Source organism: Carcharodon carcharias, chromosome 13 (genome assembly GCF_017639515.1).
Source record: "Carcharodon carcharias isolate sCarCar2 chromosome 13, sCarCar2.pri, whole genome shotgun sequence".
NCBI lineage: Eukaryota > Metazoa > Chordata > Chondrichthyes > Lamniformes > Lamnidae > Carcharodon > Carcharodon carcharias.
The window spans coordinates 9,885,504-9,907,946 of NC_054479.1; the positions used below are offsets into that span (position 1 = coordinate 9,885,504).

General features: G+C 43.5%; 1 protein-coding gene across 6 annotated transcripts in view; it reads right to left on the minus strand.

Annotated features, from left to right (window-relative positions):
- tango2 (transport and golgi organization 2 homolog (Drosophila)) overlaps positions 1–22,443 on the minus strand; it is a 186,074-nt gene that overhangs the window by 21,826 nt on the left and 141,805 nt on the right. For 5 of the 6 annotated variants that reach the window (XM_041203172.1, XM_041203177.1, XM_041203173.1 and 2 more), the window contains one exon: positions 20,916–21,036. In XM_041203172.1, coding sequence (XP_041059106.1) covers positions 20,916–21,036 — 121 coding nt within the window. The remainder of the gene's footprint in view (positions 1–20,915; positions 21,037–22,443) is intronic. The other variant, XM_041203176.1, reaches the window with a different exon arrangement.

A 22,443-nucleotide genomic window follows, 5' to 3' on the forward strand; every position in this document is an offset into this window, starting at 1 on the left:
ATGTGCAATATGTAGTTCAATTAACAATGGCTTTCTTCCTTTGGAGAAACTATCCCACAATAAGATGCCATCCTGGCTGGTTATTTCATGTCTTCTGTTAAAGTACAATTTCATTTAGTTAGATACAGTTTCTTGTGACCAGCCATGAAGCACTTGTTCTCGTACTTGAGATATGACGGGGTCCTGACTTGCGCAGTCTCTGATCTGCCTAGCACATACCGGTGATGAATCTAAGAAATTTAACAATAACACATTTTCTTGTAAAGGCAAACGACTAAGTGCAGCGGCATCTGCAATTTGATTTCCAGGCTTATGCACAAAAGTATACTTGTATGCTGCCAGGATCAGGGCCTGATTTGTGTTTCTGCGTCTTCTTTAGATGGATCTTCTTTTTAACACTGACTTTAATCTCGGCCTTCTTTTCGGCTTCCATATTGGCCAGACTAATCTTAGATGCAAGCTCGACTTCAGTGAACTCAATGGTTGCGTCTCCCAGAATTTAATCATCTGTCTGCTTCTTAGAAAATTCTGCAACGTTTGCCTCAAAAACCGCTTTGAATTCATGCAGCTGATTCTTCAACTCTTCCATCTCTTTTCTCTATTTGTGTGCTGTCTCCTGGAAAATTGAGCACTGTTGTATCTTCTCTGAATAAACTGAAGGATGAGTTGGCAGAGAAGTGCTGAATTCTTTCGTACTTTTCCAGTGGTACAAACTTAGACCCGAGGGAATCTTGTATTGTGTGAAGGTCTTTCAGCAGGTTTTCTTTTTCCTTTCGGAGTTTGCTCACCTCGTGTCAAACTCTGTCATTAAGCATGGTCTCTTCAATGTTCTGAGTTAAGATAGCCTGCTTTTTTTTATTCATTCACAGGATATGGGCTTTGCTGACTGGGCCAGCATTTATTGTCCATCCCGAGCTGCCTTCTTAAACCGCTGCAGTCCGTGCGGTGTAGGTACACCCACAGTGCTGTTAGGAAGGGAGTTCCAGGATTTTGACCCATCAACAGTGAAGGATAGTGATATATTTCCAAGGCAGGATGGTGAGTGACTTGGAGGGGAACTTTCAGGTGGTGTGTTCCCATCTATCTGCTACCCTTGTCCTTGTAGATGGGAGTGGTTGTGAGTTTGGAAGGTGCTGTCTAAGGTGAATTCCTGCAGTGCATCTCGTGGATGGTACACGCTGCTGCCACTGTGCATTGGTGGAGGAGAGAGTAAATGTTTGTGGATGTGGTGTCAATCAAGTGGGCTGCTTTGTCCTGGATGGTGTCAAGCTTCTTGTGTTGTGGGAGCTGCACTCATCCAGGCAAGTGGGGAGTATTCCATCACACTCCTGACTTGTGCCTTATAGATGGTGGACAGGCTTTGGGGAGTCAGGAGGGGAGTTACTCTCCACATGATTCCCAGCCTCTGTCCTGCTCTTGTAGCCTCAGTATTTATATGGCCAGTCCAGTTCAATTTATGGTCAATGGTAGCCCCCAGGATGTTGATAGTGGGGGGATTCAGTGTTGGTAATGCCATTGAACATCAAGGGGTGATGGTTAGATTCTCTCTTGTTAGAGATGGTCATTGCCTGGCACTTGTCTGGCACGAATGTTACTTGCCACTTGTCAGCCCAAGCCTGGATATTGTCCAGAGGTCTTGCTGCATTTGGACATGGACTGCTTCAGTATCTGAGGATTCGTGAACAGTGAACATTGTGCAATCATCAGCGAACATTGCCACTTATGACCTTACGGTGGAAGGAAGGTTGTTGATGAAGCAGCTGAAGATGGTTGGACCAAGGACACTACTCTGAGGAACTCCTGCAGTGATGTCCTGGAGCTAAGATGACTGACCTTCAACAACCACAACCATCTTCCTTTACGTTAGGTGTGACTCCAACCACCAGGGAGTTTTCCCACTGATTCCCATTGACTCCAGTTTTGCTAGAGCTCCCTGGTGCTACACTTGGTCAAATGCTGCCTCGATGTCAAAGGCAGTCACTCTCATCTCAGGAGTTCAGCTTGTATGTCCATGTTTGAACCAAGGTTATAATGAGGCCAGGAGCTGAGTGGCCCTGGCGGAACCCAAACTGGGCATCAGTGAGCAGGTTATTGCTAAGCAAGTGCCACTTGATAGCACTGTTGATGACCCCTTCCATTACATTACCGATGATGCAGAATAGACTGATGGGGTGGTAATTGGCCGGGTTGGATTTATCCTGCATTTTGTGTACAAGACTTACCCAGACAATTTTCCACATAGCCAGGTAGATGCCAGTGTTGTAGCTGTACTGGAACACTTCGGCTAGGGTTGCGGCAAGTTCTGGAGCACAAGTCTTCAGTACTATTGCTAAAATATTGTCAGGTCCCATAGCCGTTGCTCTATCCAGTGCCTTCAGCCACTTCTTGATATCACATGGAGTGAATTGAATTGGCTGAAGACTGGCGTCTGTGATGCTGGGGACCTCCCATAGAGGCCGAGATGGATCATCCACTCGGCACTTCTGGCTGAAAACAGTAGCAAATGCTTCAGCCTTATCTTTTACCCTGATGTACTGGGCTCCTCCAGCATTGAGGATGGGGCTAATTGTGGAGCCTCCTCCTCCACTGAGTTATTTAATTGTCCACCACCGTTCACAACTGGGTGTGGCAGGGCTGCAGAGCTTAAATCTGAACTGTTGGTTGTGGGATCACTTAAGCTCTGTCGATCTCTTTGTGCTTATGCAAGTAGTCCTGTGTTATAGCTTAACCAGGTTGACACGTCTTTTTTTTTTAGGTATGCCTGGTGCTGCTCCTAGCATGCCCTCCTGCACTCTTCATTGAGCCAGGGTTGATCCCTTGGGTTGATGGTATTGGTAGAGTGGGGGATATGCTGGGCCATGAGGTACAGATTGTGTTTGAGTACAATTCTGCTGCTGCTGATGGCCCACAGCACCTCATGGATGCCCAGACCTCAGCTGCTAGATCTGTTCAAAATCTATCCCATTTAACACGGTGGTAGTGTCACAGAACATGATGGAGGGTATCCTCAACGTGAAGGCGGGACTTCGTCTCCACAACAACTGTGTGGTGGTCACTCTACCGATACTGTCATGGACAGATGCATCTGCAGCAGGCAGGTTGGTGAGGATGGGGTCAAGTATGTTTTTCCCTCTTGTTGGTTCCCTCACCACCTGCCACCAGTCTAGCAGCTATGTCATTTCGGACTCAGCCAGCTCAATCAGTAGTGGTGCTACCAAGACACTCTTGGTGATGGACATTGAAATCCCCCACCCAGAGTACATTCTGCGCCCTTGCTACCCTCAGTGCTTCCTCCAAGTGGTGTTCAACATGGAGGAGGACTGGTTCTTCAGCCGCAAGGGGATGGTGGGGCGGTACATGGTAATCAGCAGGTTTCCTTGCCCATGTCTGACCTGATGCCATGAGACTTCATGGGGTCTGGAGTTGATGTTGATGACTCCCAGGGCAACTCCCTCCCAACTGTGTACCACTGTGCTGTCACCTCTGCTGGGTCAGTCCTGCCGGTGGGACAGGACATTCCCAGGGATGATGCTGGTGATGTCTGGTGTCATTATCTGTAAGATATGATTCCATGAGGGTGACTATGTCAGACTGTTGCTTGACTAGTCTGTGAGACAGCTCTCCAAATTTTGGCACTAGCCCCCAGATGTTAGTCGATGTCCGGTGGTTCGTCCGGTTTCATTCCTTTTTTGTGACTTGATGTGATTTGATACAACTGAGTGGTTTGCCAGGCCATTTAAGAGTCAACCACATTGTTGTGGGTCTGGAGTCACATGTAGGCCAGATCAGGTAAGGACAGCAGATTTCCTCTCCTAAAGGACATTAGTAAACCAGATGGGTCTTTGCAACAATCGACAAGGGTTTCATGATCATCATTTGACTTTTAATTCTAGACTTTTAGTCAATTCAAATTCCACCATTTGCCATGGCGGGATTCGAACTTTGGATTACTAGTCCAGTGACAATAGCACTACGCCATCGCTTCTCTTCAGGTTGTTGAGTCCTTACACACTCCTTTTCCAAAACAGGAACATTTTCAGCTTCCTTTTGGAATCTAAATGACCAAGCAAAGTTGATTTCCCTCAGCCAGTTTCCCCCTGGAAGGCTTGGTCCTCTGCCTCTCAATACCAACACTGGTAGTTTTACTGATTGGTTCCCATAATGGACAGTAACTTTACTTATGCCTTTGACTTGGATGTCCTCACCCGTGTAAGTTTTTAATTTGGCATCAGCTTCTTCCAAGTTTAATTTATGTTCATCACAATTCAGGCATTTGAAGGTGTGTTCACCAATTACTGTAGTGGAAGCTCCTGTGTCCATTGCCATCCGAAAAGGTCTGCCATTCATTTTTACTGTTACATAAATTGGTTTCGTTTTCTCTACCTTCAAACTAAATAAAGAGTAAATATCTAAATTTGTTGCTTCAGGCTCTTTTATACTGTAAATTTCACAAGGTTTTCTCTTTTGCTTGAAAGTCTGCCTGATTCTTTACTTGCACAGTCTCATCATGTGTCATTTTCGATGGCAACAAAAACATTCGAATTTTTTAAACTGCCAATTGTTACTAATCTGCTTATTTTCACCTCTGTTGCCATTATTACTTATTTTCACTGCTGAGTTAATTCTTTTTATTTTTCTGCTAGTGGTGGCTGTTCCTCGCTTCTCAGCAGAGTCTTGCATTCTTGTGCCCTTTTTGGCTGGGGCTTCCTGTCCAAAGTGGAGGACAGCGCCATTTTGTGCTCCCTGTACAGCTTTAGAATCCTGAACTGTGCTTTCCATGGCCAGTGCTCTCTCTAGCACCTTCTTAAGATCCAAATTTGTTTCAGGCAGCAATCTCAGAACCAGCACGAGTGCAGGGAAGCTTCAAAAAGCTTCTTTGGCAATGAACCTCAGACATGTCAGATAGCAGGAGCATTGCCAGATCCTTCTGCCCTGCACCCCCTCTGACTGCACCTCTCAATCCACGGGTCCCACTCTGGGACACTGCCTGCAGGCAACTGACCTCCTCTCCCTTCTGGCACTCTCCTCCTCTTCTGAGGAGGTCCCTCCAGCAGAGTAAACAATCCCCATTTCTGTGCTGTTTTCACAAGTTTCTGCACTGAAGGGGCTTATCGGCAGAAGGCCTCTGCAAATGATAAGAAATCAGAGTTCCCCTGAATAATACAAAAATGCCAGAAACTATCTATAAACCAGCTCCAAGCCACCACAGTCGAACTCCTAACTACTCACATAAGATAAAAGTGAAAAACTGTGGATGCTGGAAATCGAAAACAAAAACAAAAATACCTGGAAAAACTCAGCAGGTCTAGCAGCATATGTGGAAGGGAGCACAGTTAACGTTTCGAGTCTGCATGACTGTTGAAGAGTCATGTGGACTCGAAACATTAACTGTGCTCCCTTCCACTGATGCTGCTAGACGTGCTGAGTTTTTCCAGGTATTTTTGTTTTTGTTTCCTAACTACTCATCTTTGCATCTGCACATGGAACTTTTATCCCACACTGGATGTAGAATCTATGAAAAAAGTGAAGGCCACCTAGCCAAGTGGTCCAAGCGCTGGGCATAAAAGCACATCGGCCACATAAAATCGCAGTCAATTGCCCTTTAAATTATCTCAATTGGCCGTTTAATTGTTGGCAGGCCCGCTTCTGACTTCCATGCACGCCCGTTAACTGAAATAACGGGAGGCACATGATAAGGTCAGGATGCCCTCCCAATGTCATCGTGCCCCATTTCATAAACGATTGGGACCGCTGCGCACTCACTCCACGAGAGCAAAGTTCTGGCCATGCAACTGCATCAAACCACTCATCAGTGGTTCATGATAAAAGTCTTCTCTAAGCAAATACACGTGGATAATAAAGGCCAGTAACCCCACAACCCAAGAATGAATTTAAGAAAATTAAGTTAGATGCGAAGTGGCACTCCCTTTTGAAGAGAATCACTGACATCTGGATCATATTGTCAGCACGTGGAATGATTGCAGATTCATGAGGGAGCTGTACAAATTCCTGCCTGTGGTTATCCTAACTGCATCTAGAATGTAGGAGGGGAGATCCCCCAGTCACCATGGTCTCCTAAATTTGTTTGATCACCTTCGAGCTGGGAGAGGAAAATTTATTTCTAAAATTGGCCCAAATTTTTTCTCTGGGTTTTTAACCAGTTCCAGCAGATTGCACGGCTGGTGGATGGAGGTGATAGCATGTAGTATGACAACATGAAACTGGTTCAATAGATCAACTGGTCTTCTTATGTCCTTGATTATCCAATGTTCATATGTTTGCGTAAACATCCCAAGGCACTTTGTAGTAGAAAAACTGATGCTGGTTTATAGAAGGCAAAGTTGGAGAGAAATCTGGAGAAAAGCTAAGGAACTGAGGGCTTAACTTAACTGAGAGTGAGGCATTGAAAGGAAGCCACTGGAAAGAGTTCAACACTGAAAGATTAAACAATGATAGATTGCTTCCTGTGCCTGGCGAATCAAGGGAATATAGACTGAGACTTAGCACCAAAAAAACAAATTAAGAGGACATTTTTAACTTAGAGACTTAGAGGGTAATTACAGACATGCCAACTCTTGCGAGTTTATTGGGAGATGCAATTGGTCAGTAAAATTAAGTGTCTTTTGTGATCTCGCAACAGGATTCTTAACATGGGAACACAGGATTCAGGAGCAGGAGTAGCCAATTTCCTTGGGGAACACATTTGTACTCTCATAAATATGAATAATTATTTTCATGTAGGAAACTTAGAAAACATTTATTTATCTTCTGTAGTTCACATGTTAAAGCTATCCTGCCAATTGAAAAAGATTTTACAGCTGGGGGCAGGTGGCTTGCATGGAGGAGTCAACAGCAGTAATTTTTACTGGAAGGTGGAGATCAGAAGAGCTAGCAGTGAATGGGCGATTCGGATCTGTCAAGGCAGCCAAAGCATTGGAATAAAGATCATTTGCTGGGAGAGAACAGTAAGTCATGGAGTGTACGCGCTCAGATAGTAACAACAATTTGCAGAGTTACTAATGTTATTAACAATGTACAATTTTAAGTTGAATTTATGTATATAATATATATATTTGTGTGTTAAGAAAGGTAAAATGGTTTCACTTTAATCTAGGTTTTGTTAATGATCCTTGGTGCCAATGAGTGGATAGACTTGTGACTGAAAGATTTGAAGTATTTTGAGTTTATTTGCATAGATACATTTTTAATGAGTCTTCCAACCCCTGAGATTAAAGTGATGGGTTAAAAGAGGTTGAAAGTTGAGTGATTCTGGAAACAAAACACAAAGTAGAAAAGCTTTACTGTTGCCTAGCGACAGTGATATAATGAGGCAGAAAGGTCAGGAGCTGAGAAGGTGAGTTCAGAGCGTGTGCCAGAGAGAGAAGACAGGGATTGTAAGCTCTCTAAGAAAAACTGCACGGCTAGTAATACAGTAGTTAACTGAATAATCAGTTTTGGGATTCAGTTTAGCGGAGGTGCTACTGGAAGACTGGGTTTAGGGAATCCATTTGTTCGCTCTAGTTGAAGAAACAGTGGGTTTAGAGTGAAGTTTTTGGGTGTCTCAGGGAGAGATACGAGTTGGGTGAGAATCAAGTGAATTCTCAGGAATTTACCAGAAGAAAATCATTTGCAACTGCGCCAGAAGCCTTTGTGTCGAGCAAGAAGCCTTTGTGTTGAGCTGGTGGTTACTCTTCACTGGAGGAGGTAGTGGAGGAGCAGGAGGAGCAGTTGGTGAAAGAGGAGTAGTTGTTGGAGTTGGTAGAGGAGGAAGTGGAGGAGTTGGTGGAGGAAGAGGGGTTGCTGGAGGAGGGTCATGCTCAGTTTTATTCCATCACAATGGTAATATTACAGATCCAAGGATTCAAATAACCTCTAAAGTGGGAGTATTTGTGGATTTTAATACTGCAATTGTATCATTTTATAGTCTGTATTTGACAGAAAACTACACCTGAAGTACAGATTCCAGCAGCAAACAAATTATATCGGTGTACATGGCTTTCTATTACTAGGATGGTCTATAGTGATGTAGGGATAGAACGCAATTGATGGTGTTTCAGTAAGTGACCCATAGTCCAGAGATCCAATAGCACTGGAGATCTTGTTTGCCCTTAGTCTTGATGCTGTCATCAGGTCTCCATTTACAACTAAACATGCTCTTATATTTGGTGCTTTGGCAGTTTTTGTGATAGTAGAGTGACATCTGCACTTTGGCTTCCTGTGTTTATATTATAAAATCTACGATGGTGGTCCCAGCAATAGAATCATGGGTCCATGAAAATCTAAATCTTCCAATCAGCAGACAGGTTAAGAGAGACATTTTTAGCAATGTTAACGTAGGGAGCCAATGCGCTGAGTTCACTCTCCGAAGACCAAAACTGCAGAACGAACAAATATAAAAGCATGGACCTCAATTTCCTTCCTTAATGGGAATGTTAATCAGCCTTAATTTGGAATGAAAGCAGGAAGAAAATTAAACGAGGAGACGGGTGCATGGCTATCCAGGATCTTTGAGCATCACACTATGGGTTTGCTTGTATAACCATAGGTAAACTGTCGGACGAAATGTCGCTTTATAAGACCTGCTGGAGATTAAGTAAGCCACAAATGAGGTTTAGAAATCAACTGTCAACCTTAACTTAGTTTATGTTTGAAGAGAAAAGTAACTCACTATTTTTTTAAACTAAATCTCTTGATATTTTAAGGGTATGTTTCCTGATTTATGAGGCGGTGGGGTTGGTATTACTGTAATTAGTACTTGGGATACTTCACCATAAGTAGTGATTAAGTCAAACATTCCACCATCATTTAAAATCAAACTGGACATGCATTTGAAAAGACAGAATGCAGAAGCATATGGGATAAAGGGACAGAGTAATGGTATTAGAACATGCAGCTTTATTTGAAGAGCTAACTGAAGCATAGGTACAAGTGAATCTAACGGCCTCCTTCTGCGGTCAAACAATTAAAGTCATGACAGGCTTTTAAGAGCTTCTTGAAGGTGGCAGAGAATGGCAAGATGGAAGTTTTATAGAAAAGTCCCAGTTGTGGGGCTGAGAAAGTCAAAAGCTGTGGGCACTACTGAAATGGGTGACAGATGCATGAGGGGCCAAAGTCAGAGAACCAAAGGCTACAGCTGATGGACCTTGAGGTGATTGCAGAGGTAAAGTGGACAAGGCTGTTGAGGGGTTAGTTTTTAGTACAATGGGGATATGGAGCCAACTGGAATCATAAAGATCAACAGTGATGGGCAAATGGAAGACACAATGGGCCAAATGGCCTCCTTCTGTACTGTGATAATTCTGCAAATTCTGTGGAGCAGGATTTGGGTGGTGTACACAAAAAGAAAGGGTCACTGTGAGTCACCAGTGATTGCAGAAGCACAAGGTTGAATTTTGTGGAGGCAGCATGTCACCGCTGGCTATGAAAACTGGGGCTGGGGGTGGATCCTGGGGAGGCATACTGCCACCAGGGGACTCCTCAATGGGCCATGGAGTGCTCATAAAGGAGGGCAATTCCTGGAACCAGCTGGGAGGCTGCCAGGTTTCACCTGGCGATCTCTCCACCTGGTAGTGTGCCCACCTGCCATGAGAGGGGTGAAGGTCCCAATAATTGGCCACTTAATTGGTTCATCTGGTCTCCTGATGCATGGCCGATCTGTTAACATTCCTACCACAGGCAAAATGCCATGAGGCAGGAAGATGCGGGCACTCTGCCCATTACTTTTTTGCGCCATTTTTCCAGCCTTCTGGCCCCTCATAAAAGTGCCTATAAAATTCCGGCCTCAGCAATTGCCACTTTGCACACATTCCTTCCCCAAAGCACAAACCAAATACAAGCCCGCTGCATTTATCAATTATACACTTAACAATTCAGGAACCATTGTAGGCTATGCCCCAAAACAACAAAGTGCTCAAATCTTTACCCTTGGATTCAGACGTTTTACAGCACAGGAGGCCATTCAGCCCACCTTGTTCATGCCGGTCAACAAAGATCTGACCACACTAATCCAATTTTCCAGTGCTTTCCCCATAGCCCTGGAGGCTAAGGCAATGCAAGTGAATATCCAAATACTACTCAAATGTTTCAAGAGTTTCTGACTCAACCACCCTTTCAGGCAGTGGGTTCAATTCCCACCACTCTCTGGGTGAAAAAAATTCTTAACTCCCCTCTTGTCCTTCGACCTCTTACCTTAAATCTATGCCCCCTGGTTATTGACCCCTCTACTGATGGAAAAAGTGCCTTCCTATCCACCCTATGTCCCTCATAATCTTATACACCTCTATTAGGTCCCCTCTCGCTGCTCCAAGGAAAACAATTCCAGCCTATCCGATCTTTCCTCATAGCTCAGACCCTCCACCTCGGCAGCACCCTAGTAAATCGCCTCTGCACCTTCTCCTGTGCAATCACATCCTTCCTATAATGTGGTGACCAGAACTGCACGCAGTCCTCCAGTTGTGGCCGAACCAGCATTTTATACAGTTCCAGCATAACCGCCCTGCTCTTGTATTCTATGCCTCGGCTAATAAAGGCAAGTATGCAATATGCCTTCTTACACGCTACATTTAAGTTCAAATCATTTAGGCACACCACAAACAGCAAGGGCCTCAGCACTGAGTCTTGTAGAACTCCACTGGAAACAGATTTCCAGTTACAGAAACATCCCTTGACCATCACCCTCTGTTTTCTGCTTCTCAGCCAATTTTGGATCCAATGTGCCACTTTGGCTTGGGATCCATGGGCTTTTACTTTCTTGACCAGTCTGCCATGAGGAACCTTATCAAAAGCCTCGCTAACGTCCATGCAGACCACATCAAATGCATCACCCTCGTCAACACTCCTGGTTGCCTCCTCAAAAAATTTGATCAAATTTGTCAAATGTGACCTTCCCTTAACAAATTCATGTTGACTATTGCTGACTAATCCATGTCTCTCCAAGTGCAGATATATTCAGTCCCTCAGAATTCTTTCTAGTAACTTCCCCACCGAGGTTAGACTGACTGGCCTGTAATTTCCTAGTCTATCACTTCGTCCCTTTTTTAATAACAGGACGTTGGCAATCCTCTGGCACCTCATCTGTAGCTAGAGAGGATTTGAAAATTGTTTCCAGAGCCCCTGCTCTCTCTTCCCTTGCTTCCCTCACCAGCCTAGGATAAATCTCACCCGGGCCCACAGATTTATCCACTTTTAAGGCTGCTAAACCTGCTAGTACCTCCTCTCTTTCTCTGTTAATTTCCTCTAACATTTCACAGTCCTCCACCCTGATATCTATACCTGCGTCATCCTTTTCCATTGTGAAAACCAACGCGAAGTATTCATTGAGGACTACCCACATCTTCTGGGTCCACACACCGATTACCTCTATGATCTCTAATTGGCCCTACTCTTTCTCTAGTTATTCTCTTGCGCCTAAAATTGTTAAAAAACCCCTTTGGGTTTTCCTTTGTTCTACCTACCAGTGCTTTCTCGTGCACTCACTGAGCTTCCCTAATTTCCTTTTTAAAGTTCCTCTCTGCACTTTTTATATTCCTCTAGGGACTCTGCCATAAGCTTCTCTTTTTTGCTGAATCCTAAACTTTATGTCCCTTGACATTCAGGGTTCTCCAGACTTGGTCCCCCATCTTTGTCTTTAAGGGAACATACTTGCCCTGTACTCTCGCTATTACCTCTCTTGAATGTCTCCCACTGCTCTAACTCATTTTTATCTCCAAGTAGCTGCTCCCAGTCCACTTGGGTCAAACCGTATTTCATCTTAGTAAAATTAGCCTTTCCCCAGTTTAGAACTTTTATTCCTAGCCCAACCTTATCCTTTTCCATAGCTATCCTAAATCTAACTGAGCTATGGTCACTCTCTCCAAAATGCTCCCTTACTGATATACTGATTCCACCTGCCTGAGCACATTTCCGAATTTTAGGTCCAGAACTGCCCCCTCCCTTGTTGGGCTATGTACTGACTAAAAAAGTTCTCCTGGATGCAACTTAAGAATTTTGCTCCCTCTCTGCCTTGCACACAAACTATCCCAGTTAATATTTAGGTGGTTAAAATCTTTATTATTCTTACATTTCTCTGAACTTTGATTACATATTTGATCCTCTATCTCTCCCTGACTGTTTGGAGGCCTATAGGACGCACCCAATATTGTTTTTGCCCCTTTTGTGTTTTATACCTCTACCCATATGGTCTCATTTGATGATCCTTCCAAGATATCATCCGTCCTCACTGCTATAATTGATTCCGTGATCAATATTGCGACACCCCCTCCTCTTTTATTCCCCTCTCAATCTCATCTGAATATCCGATAACCAGGAATGTTGAGCTCCCAATCCTGCCCTTCTTTTAGCCAGTCATAGCTATGATATCATACTCCCATGTGCCTTTCTGTGCCCTCAGCTCATCTGTCTTATTTCTCAGGCTCCTTGCATTAAAATATATACAATTTAGCCTCGCTAAACCCACTTCGTTCTTATCTAGCCAATGTTTCCTCTGCTCTCCATACTCATTTACCAGCATTTTAACTTCTAATTCCATCTCAGCTTCTTTCCCTTCCGAACTACTTTTCAGAATCCCATCTCCCTGCCAATTTCTTAAGTAGAACAAACTAGCAGGTTTCATGTGTTTTGTTAGGAACTAGATATAGTTTCGTAAGTTATATTTGTATTTGTGGGTGGAAGGAATAAGTTTTAGCTTTAAGTTTAGTAATATTTTTTAATTGTGGGTTAAAAAAGGTGAAAACCGGGATCCAGTTTCATTTTTGAGTGGAGACAGCAGATCTAAGGCTTTGGTTGTGTGTCTGCATTGTAATGAGATTTTATGACTCGAAGGTAAGTTAAAACAAACAAGGTCATAAAAAACTGTGCTGTTGCCTAGCAACAGGATCCAGAGAGAAGGACCCATAGAGACATTAAAAACAGAAAAGCAGTTTCAGTTCAGTTTGAGTTCAGTTGGAAGAAGCACAGCAGATAGCAAATCCCAAACTAAAGTTGAAGCCAGATGCTAGGAGAAGCTGGAGACAGGAGAAGGAACTGTAGGAGCAGGTTCCAGAAACTAAAGTGGAAAGTCCCCAAATCCAGGGGAGTGGAACAGGAAAGGTCCCAAGAGAACCTTCTAGTCAAAGGACAAGAAATGGAATCTAGAAAAGGTCCTGTTCTGTGGAAGTGAAAGTAAGGAGCAGAGAGGAAGGCTCCAAGCTTCAAGCTTAAAGGGAGAATGCTGCAGTCAATATCCTGGGTGGGGGGGTGGGGGGGTTACCATTGACCAGAAACTGAACTGGACTAGCCATATAAATACTGTGACTACAAGAGCAGATCAGAGGCTAGGAATCCTGCAATGAGCAACTCACCACCTGACTCTCCAAAACCTGTCCACCTACAAGGCACAAGTCAGGAATGTGATGGAATACTCCCCATTTGCCTGGATGAGCGAAGCTCCCACAACACTCAAGAAGCTCCACAACGTCCAGGACAAAGCAACCTGCTTGATTGGCACCACAACCACAAACATTCACTCGCCCCACCACCGATGCACAGTAGCTAACAGAGCGTACCATCTACAAGATGCACTGCAGTAACTCACCAAGGCTCCTTAGACAACGCCTTCTAAACCCACGACCACCACCATCTAGAAGGGCAGCAGATAGATGGGAACACACCACCTGGAAGTTCCCCTCCAAATCACTCGCCATCCTGACTTGGAAATATGCCGTCGTTCCTTTGCTGTCGCTGGGTCAAAATCCTGGAACTCCCTTCCTAACAGCACTGTGGGTGTACCTAAACCACATGGACTGGTTCAAGAAGGCAGCTCACCCCCACCTTCTCAAGGGCAACTAGAGATGGGCAATAAATGCTGGCCCAGGTAGCGAAACCCACATCCCGTGAATGAATAAAAAAAGGACGCATATTTAAAGCAATATAGGCATGTGAAAAGCCAGAAGGTCCAAAGGGACAGCTGAAGGTCTATAACTCTTTACTATGAGCATGTGAAGCAGTGGTGTTCTGTTGGCATGGCTGAGCATTTGAGAGAGAGTGTGTGGGAAAAAAGCTTGTATGCACATGGTGATCCAGGGGCCAGGAACATCTGAAGGACAGTTTGAAACACCGGAGGTGGACTATTGTGGAAGGTGTCTGAGAGAAAGCATTGTCTGGGAGAAGTTTCCAGAGTGAGTTCTTCAAGAGTGGAGATTGAAAACCCTCGTGTGAAGGACAGAGTTCAGTGAGACCGGTTGGCTCCTGGTGTGACAAGCATCTCGGGTGAGTTGAGGAGAGATCCATAGCATCTGTTTAGGGTGGCATCTGTCATTTAGTTTCAAATTGTGGTGTGTCTGACCACAGGTTACCAATTGGTTTGTATGGACTGGGTACTTACTGTGAATATTCGAGCGTGAGATAGCACAAGTTACAAAAGTTTACAAATCTGTCTGTATTAGAGAGTGTATATTGTAGTATAGTTCATCTTTTCTTGTTTAATATGTGCTATATTCTGCTGTTAAAAGTTCATCAGCTGACCTATGTAACTGTTCAGTAGCCACTCCCCACGTATTTAAATACAAAAATAAAAAGTTGGGATCTATCAAGCCAGATTCTACCCTAGGATCTGACTTGTCCAGTAGTAACATCACCTGGGATCATAACAGTCTGATGCGACTGCAATCAAGTTAAAACTTGCAGAGAGAGGAATTTTGTACAAGCACAACAGGGTTGATTGTTTTTGGGGAGTTGATTGTTTTTGGGGAGTTGATTGTTGTTTCTCCCCTCATAGAATGACTTCACACTTACTTTCAACATGTAGGCTTTAAAAATGATACTTAGAGAACGAATATCAACACTGGACTAAAACCAGCTCTAAACAATCCTATAATTAAGATTATTCTCTATAACTTAATGTTGGTACTGAGTGATGACACAGTTTACGGCACAAAAAGAGGTCACTTGGCCCATCGTGTCTGCACCGGCGAAGAAATGAGCCACCCAGCCTAATCCCAATTTCCAGCATTTTATCCCTAGCCCTGCAGGTTATGGCACTTGAGGTGCATATCTAGACACCTTTTAAATGAGTTGAGGGTTTCTGCTTCTACTGCCCTTTCAGGTAGCGAGTTCCAGACCCCTACAACCCTCTGGGCGAAACCATTTTTCTTCATCTCCCCTCAAATCTTCCTACCAATCATTTTTAATCTATGCCCACAAGTCACTGACCTCTCTCCCATCCACTCTATCCAGGCCCCTCACAATTTTGTACACCTCCATTACATCTCCCCTCAACCTCCTCCGTTCCAAGGAGAACAACCCAAGCCTAACCAATCTTTCCTCATAGCTGCATTTTTGTTGGAGAAGATTGGTTTAAAATAGATCAGGGAGGAGATTATCCTGTTCCTCCACCTGTCAACTGACCTCAGAAAATACAGGAAAATTGGGCAGGTAGTAGATGGCTGCAAGGGATCACATCAGATTTTCCAATATTCACTTAATCAGCTTCACCAGTTGCCAGGAGAACTGAAGGAAAAGGAAAAGGAAAATATGCCCCATGGAGTCTGACAGGGTGTTATTGAAACAGCTATACCTGTACTAATGCATTCAGAGTCTGTACACTGACACTTTTACTCCGAGTGATTTTGATAACCTGCCAAAGTACCCTGCCTAAACAAGAATTTTGAGAGAATAGCTAAGAAGTAAGAATAAAAAGCATTCTTCAGGTAAACTATAATTCCCTGTAACTGACTTCTCTGTTAGCAATTTTCCCTTTTGTCTTCCTGTTCTGACTCCTTGCTAGGATATGTTTCCATGTCCAACCTGCCCTGTAGCACCTTAATCACAGGGCAATTATTCAAATACAAACACTGACATTATTGTCAGGATATTTGACCTTTGGAAACATTAGAGTCCAGCCTGATTCACAAGTCCTCGACCAGCAGTGGTCCAGACTTGGACCAGGGACCTGGAGGGGCATTGCCCCATCTCACTCAGAGGGGTTGAGAATAACTGTAGTGCTCCAACTGTCTCCCTTGTTAAAAACAGCAAATAGAACTGATAAAGTTGTATTCAGGGGCTTTCCTTGGCTATTGACTTACTGGATTAGGCCAGGGAAGTGACACATTAACTGATTTTCAAATGAGATTTTGATATTAACATATCCAGTTTAGAAAGAGGAAACACCAAGATATCTATATTTAACTGATGAAAGATGAGCACTTCACACAGGTTGGATTTGTTAATAGTAGAATTGGTAATAGTGTGACTAAGGCTGTTAATGAACTACCACACAAAGAAAGCTGTATATCTTGCTTTCCAATCCTTAGTGTTCTGCTGAAAAGTTAATTTATCAGACAACATTTCCTGCCAGGGCCTATTAGGGCCACTATTTCAGATCCATATTGACCAAGAGCAAGTTGTTTGGCGCAGGAGTCTGACCTAGCTTCCCTAGAGACAGAAGAAAAGCAATAGCCCACTTCCATAGCCATTACTTTTCCTGACAGAGCTGAGGCTGATAAGGTCAGCAGATCTGAAGGTACAGCTCCTGCATCGATTGTTTAAAAGCAAATGAAAAGCACTTAAGTGACAGAATGACGGTAAGGGGGGGAGAGAAAGAGAAAGGGAAAGAGAAGAGGGGGGAGAGGAAGAAGAAAGAGGGACAGAAGAGGAGGGGAGAAGGGAAGAGGGACAAACAAGATGAGGTTAGGAAGGAGGCCATTCAGCACATTAAGTCTGTGCATCTTTTGTGAAAAGCAGTCCACTTCAGTCCCACCCTCCAGCTCTTTCCCAGTATTTCTTAAGTATTTATCAAATTCCCTTTCAGAGGCTATTTGCGAGTCAGTATTCATCACCCAATTAGGCAGTACATTCCAAATTTTAACCACTCATTACATAAAAAGGTTTTTCTTCATGATGCCCTTGGTTTTTTTTGCCAATCACCTTAAATCTGTGCCCTCTGCTTTTCAACCATTCAGCCACTGGAAACAGTTGGGAGGAAAACGCAAGACAAAAGGAGGGAGATGGAAATTGGAGATGGATGGAGAGCAAATTGGGGTGATCGAAGGTCAGAAAATTATATTAGGACCACTGCTGCAGGAAAATCATTGCAGCTGATAGGGTCACCTGCTGAGAGCTTGCTAGTGGAGCTTAGGCAGTTCAAAACTAATAGCAACAGATGCAGCATCAGGATTCTTATTCATGTTCAGCCATCACTGAGGGTAGCTATGTAGAGAGCTGCAAAAACAATGGAGGAGGTCCTGAGAAAAGGCACTTTGGGGTGAGCAGAAAGTCCCAGGTCGGTTGGTGTGCCATGATCAGCCATGATCTCACTGAATAGTAGAACAGGCTCAAGGGGCTGTTCCTAAGTGCCTTTTATTCTCCTAATGCATACATAATGTGATACTCTCAGCATTGTCTACAGGCATAATACATTAGATTGTTACAGCCACTGATGTACATAGTCAATCTCTGATGATATTACACACATAAGAATGTAAGAAATAGGAGCAGGAGAAGGCCATTCAACCCCTCAAGCTTGCCGCACCATTTAATAAGGTCATGGCTGATCTGCACCAGGCTTCAACTCCTCTTTTGTGCCAGCTCCTCATAGCCCTCAACTTCCTGATATTTCAAAAATCTTTCAACCTCTTTTTTAAATACTTTCAGTGATCTAGCCTCCAAAACTCTCTGGGGTAGAGAATTCCAAACATTTGCTACCCTCAGAAGAAATTCCTTTTCATCTCAGTTTTAAATGAATGTCCCCTTATTCTGTAATTATGTCCCCTAGTTCGAGATTCCCCCACTAGTGGAAACATCTTCTCAACTTCTACCCTGTCAAGCCCCATCAGAATCTTGTACGTTTCAATAAGATCACTCCTCATTCTTCATTTTTTAAAAATTCATTTGCGGGATGTGGGCTTCGCTGGCTGGGCTAGCATTTATTGCCCATCACCAGTTGCCCTTAACAAGGTGGTGCTGAGCTGCCTTCTTGAACCACTGCAGTCCATGTGGTGTAGGTACGCCCACCGTGCTGTTAGGAAGGGAGTTCCAGGATTTTGACCGAGCGACAGTGAATGAACGGTGATATATTTCCAAGTCAGCATGGTGACTGGCTTGAAGGGGAACTTCCAAGTGGCTGTGTTCCCATCTATCTGCTGTCCTTGGCCTTCTAGATGGTAGTGGTTGCGGATTTGGAAGGTGCTGTCAAAGAACCCTTGGTGAATTCCTGCAGTGCATCTTGTAGATGGGTACAAACTGCTGCCACTGTGCATTGGTGGTGGAGTGAGTGAATGTTTGTGGATGTGGTGCCAATCAAGTTGGCTGCTTTGTCCTGGACGGTGTCAAGCTTCTTGAGTGTTGTGGGTGTTGCACTCATCTAGGCAAGTGGGGAGTGTCACTCCTGACTTGTGCTTTGTAGATGGTGGACAGACTTTGGGGAGTCAGGGGGTGAGTTACTCATTGCATGATTTCTAGCCTCTGACCTGCTCTTGTAGCCACAGTATTTACATGGCTAGTCCAGTTCAGTTTCTGGTCAATGGTAACCCTCAGGATGTTGATAGTGGGGGATTCAGTGATGGTAATGGTAATGCCATTGAGCATCAAGGAGCAATGAACATCAAGTGGCAATGGTTGGATTTCTCTTGAGGGAGATGGTCATTGTCTGACACTTGTGTGGCACGAATGTTATTTGTCACTTGTCTGTCCAAGCCTGGATATTATCCAGGTCTTGCTGCATTTAGACATGGACTGCTTCAGTATCTGAGGAATTGCGAATGGTGCTGAACATTATGCAATCATCAGCAGACATCACCACTTCTGACCTTATGATGGAAGGAAGGTCATTGATGAAGCAATTGAAGATGGTTAGGTCGAGGACACTACCCTGAAGAACTCCTGCAGTGATGTCCTTTCTTCTAAACTCTAACTCAAAGGCCTAACCTGTTTAGCTGTTCTTGGTAAGTCAACCTCTTCATCCCAGGTATCAGCCGAGTGAATCTCTTTTGAGCTGCCTCCAATGCTAGCGTATCCTTTCTTAAATACGGGGACCAAAACTGTACACAGTACTCCAGTTGTGGCCTCACCAACACCCGTACAGCTGTAAGAAGACTTCCCTATTTTTAAACTCCAACCCCCTAGGCCAAAATTCCATTTGCTTTCTTAATTACTTGCAGCACCTGCATGCTAACTTTTTGTGTTTCATACAGAACACCACTCAGGTCCCTCTGTGCTGCATTTTTTTGGAGTATCTCTCAATTTAAATAATAGTTTGCCATTGGATTCTTCTTACCCCACATTTTCTGACAAACTCCATCTGCCAAGTTTTTGCCCACTGACTCAACCTGTCTATATCCCCTTGCAGATTCCTTATGTCTTCATCACAACATGCTCTCCCAGCTATTTTTGTATCTTCAGCATATTTGGATACATTACACTCTGCCCCCTTCTCCAAGACATTAATATTGTTGGTAAATAATTGAGGCCCTAGGACTGATTCTTGTGGCACTCCACTAGTTGCGTCTTTCTAACCTCAAAAAGGCCCATTAATCCCGACTCTCTGTCTTCTGTATGTTAACCAGTCCACAATACATTACCCCCAATACCGTGAGCTCCTATCTTGTGCAATAATCTTTTATGTGGCACCTTACTGAATGCCTTCTGAAAATCCAAATAGACTACATCTACAGGTTCCCTTTTATCAACTCTGCTTGTAATATCCTCAGAGAACTCTAGCAAATTTGTCAGACGTGATTTCCCTTTCAAAAAACTATGTTGACTTTGTTTAATTGATTTAAGCTTTTCTAAATGTCCTGCTATTTCTTCCTTAATAATGGATCTAGCATTTTCCCAATCACAAATGTTAGGCTGACTGGCCTATAGTTTCCTGCATTTTGACTCCCTCCTTTCTTGAACAGGGGCGTCACATTAGTGGTTTTCCAATGCGCCAGGACCCTCCCAGAATCCAGTGAGTACTCGAATATTTTGACCAATGCCTCCACTAGCTCTGCAGCCACTTGCTTTAAAACTCTTGGATGCAGGCCATCTGGTCCTGGCGACTTGTCTGCCTTTAATCCCATTAGTTTGTCAAATACTTTGTCACATGTGATAGAGACTGCTACAAGATCTTTCCTCCCGCTAGATTCTTGCTTATCTGATATCTTTGGGACGTTTATAGTGTCCTCCACTGTGAAGACTGATGCAAAATATTGGTTTAAATTATCTGCCATTTCCTTGTTCTCACAAAATAAGCTATGACAATAAAGCTGTTCTGCTTCTCCCAGTCTGTGAAGATTAAGAATCCCCCATTTGAACTCTATGTTCCCAAGCTCTCTGTATTTGTGCACCAACCCCTGCCCCCCACCCACCACACCATCATTTTCAGTAGGTCTGTTGGCAACTTCCAAGGGTTTTGCCATGTCTTTGGAACCCTAAGCCAGCTCATATTTTTAATCTAGAACTGAGAGACATGATGAGGATCTACCCATGAAAAGTAAAAACTGTTGCTCATTGTATTGGATGTCTTTGAGAACCAGGTGGTTAGACACCTATACTATGGTTAAAGTTCTATTCTTAGAAGGCCGACAGGGGAACCTCCGAACCGAATGAGTGATTAATAGCAAGATACTGTCGATGCTGGAAATCTAAAATCAAAACAGAAATGCTGGAAATATTCAGTCAAAACGAAAGGTCATCAACTCAAAACATTAACTCTGTTGCTCTTCCACAGATGCTACCAGGCCTGCTGAGTATTTCCAGCATTTTGTGTAAATGTCCTTTACTGCCATTGTTGGTAAGGGATCTTCCACCTGAATCCCACCTTGCTATGTCTTTTAATGTCGATTTACAGCAGCGATGAGGTTAGGGGGGCTAAATGGCCAATAACGTCTCTCATATATTTGCGTTTATTTGAATCGTACTGAAAGCCAGCACTCTTCAACAAATGTTACTGGTGAACTTACTTAAAGTCTGCAGTTATCAAGTTAAAGCCATTGTACAGGTGTCCCTCTGAAGAAACCTTCTTCAAGTAATTCAAACCATCCACTTCTTCCGTCAGGAAAGTTGCCACTAGATGACCTTGAACAACATTTTAAAAAAAATATATAAGGTTAGATAAAATCTCACAATGGCAGGCACATCTTGTAGCACTATATCTAAAATACACAAACAGCCTTCAGGATTGCAGAAGCATTTCTGCATAAAGATCAAAATGATTTTAAAAAAAAAAAATCTGGTCATTTTAGAATAAACCTTACAAAATTGTAGAAATGTTCTTAGATTGTGTACAATCCACTGAACTACTGCACAAGGTCCAGCATCTGAAAGGAGCACAGTTCATTTTCAAAATTTCTCACTCCCCAAATTAGTTTCTACACTGTTCTCCCCAATCTTATTAAGCAACATGTAAGGTCAGAAGGCAGATGGGGAGGACAGGTTTGAACTTGGTTCTGATGCTCCCTCACAGCTGAGTCGTTTGATAGATCTCACTAAGGAAAATTGGTTTAGTTTATTTTTCCAGAGTGGAGCCTGACTGGACAGGTGCATGCAGCAATGAGTGGTGACAGGTTATTAAATCATGGGGCTATGACTCTGCTCATGCCTGATACGGAATTATACATATGGGGGTCACTGAATAACAATCAAGAAAGCGAATGGGGGCAATTTTTCACCTTCCTAATGCAGGGATACAGCAATCAATGCATCACACCAGTTATGAGAAATACAGTAATCAATGCATCACACCAATTATCAGAGATGCCAAGATCAATGCATCACCCCTAACTATCAGAGATACAGACACTACCTGCATCACTCCAACTGCCACACTGGCTGAAATCAACCAATTCAATACAGTTCAGAGATCGATTTAGGGCCTTCCTGAACAATATAGTGCAGTTGTCTTGCTGGGATATGATTCTCCAGGCACCATTAGACTGGAGTGTTCGAAAGAAATAGGTCGAGAACAGGAACTTGCTTTAATGAGTACTGTTAATTAGTCAAGCATTGTAGCCAAACATCTGCCATAGGTTGATAATTGATTGGATGGTAAGAAACAGCTTAGGAATAAGGGGAACATTCTCAGATTGGCAGGATGTGTTCTGCTAACAAGTGAACAGGGGCTTCAGCATTTCATTATGTATAAAAATGGCTTGGATGAAGGCAGAGATAGTTGTATATCCAACTATGACAGATGATACAAAAACAAAAATTGCTGGAAAAGCTCAGTGGGTCCGACAGCATCTGTGGAGAGAAAGATAGAGTTAAAGTTTCGAGTCCAAAAGACTCTTCATCAGTTCTATGAAGAGTCATATGGACTCAAAGCATTAACTCTGTCTTTCTCTCCACAGATGCCGTCAGACCCACTGAGCTTTTCCAGCAATTTTTGTTTTTGTTTCAGATTTCCAGCATCCGCAGTATTTTGCTTTTATGACAGATGATACTCAGTTAGCAGTAGTTGCATACTGAGAGCAAGAAATTACAAAGGGTCAT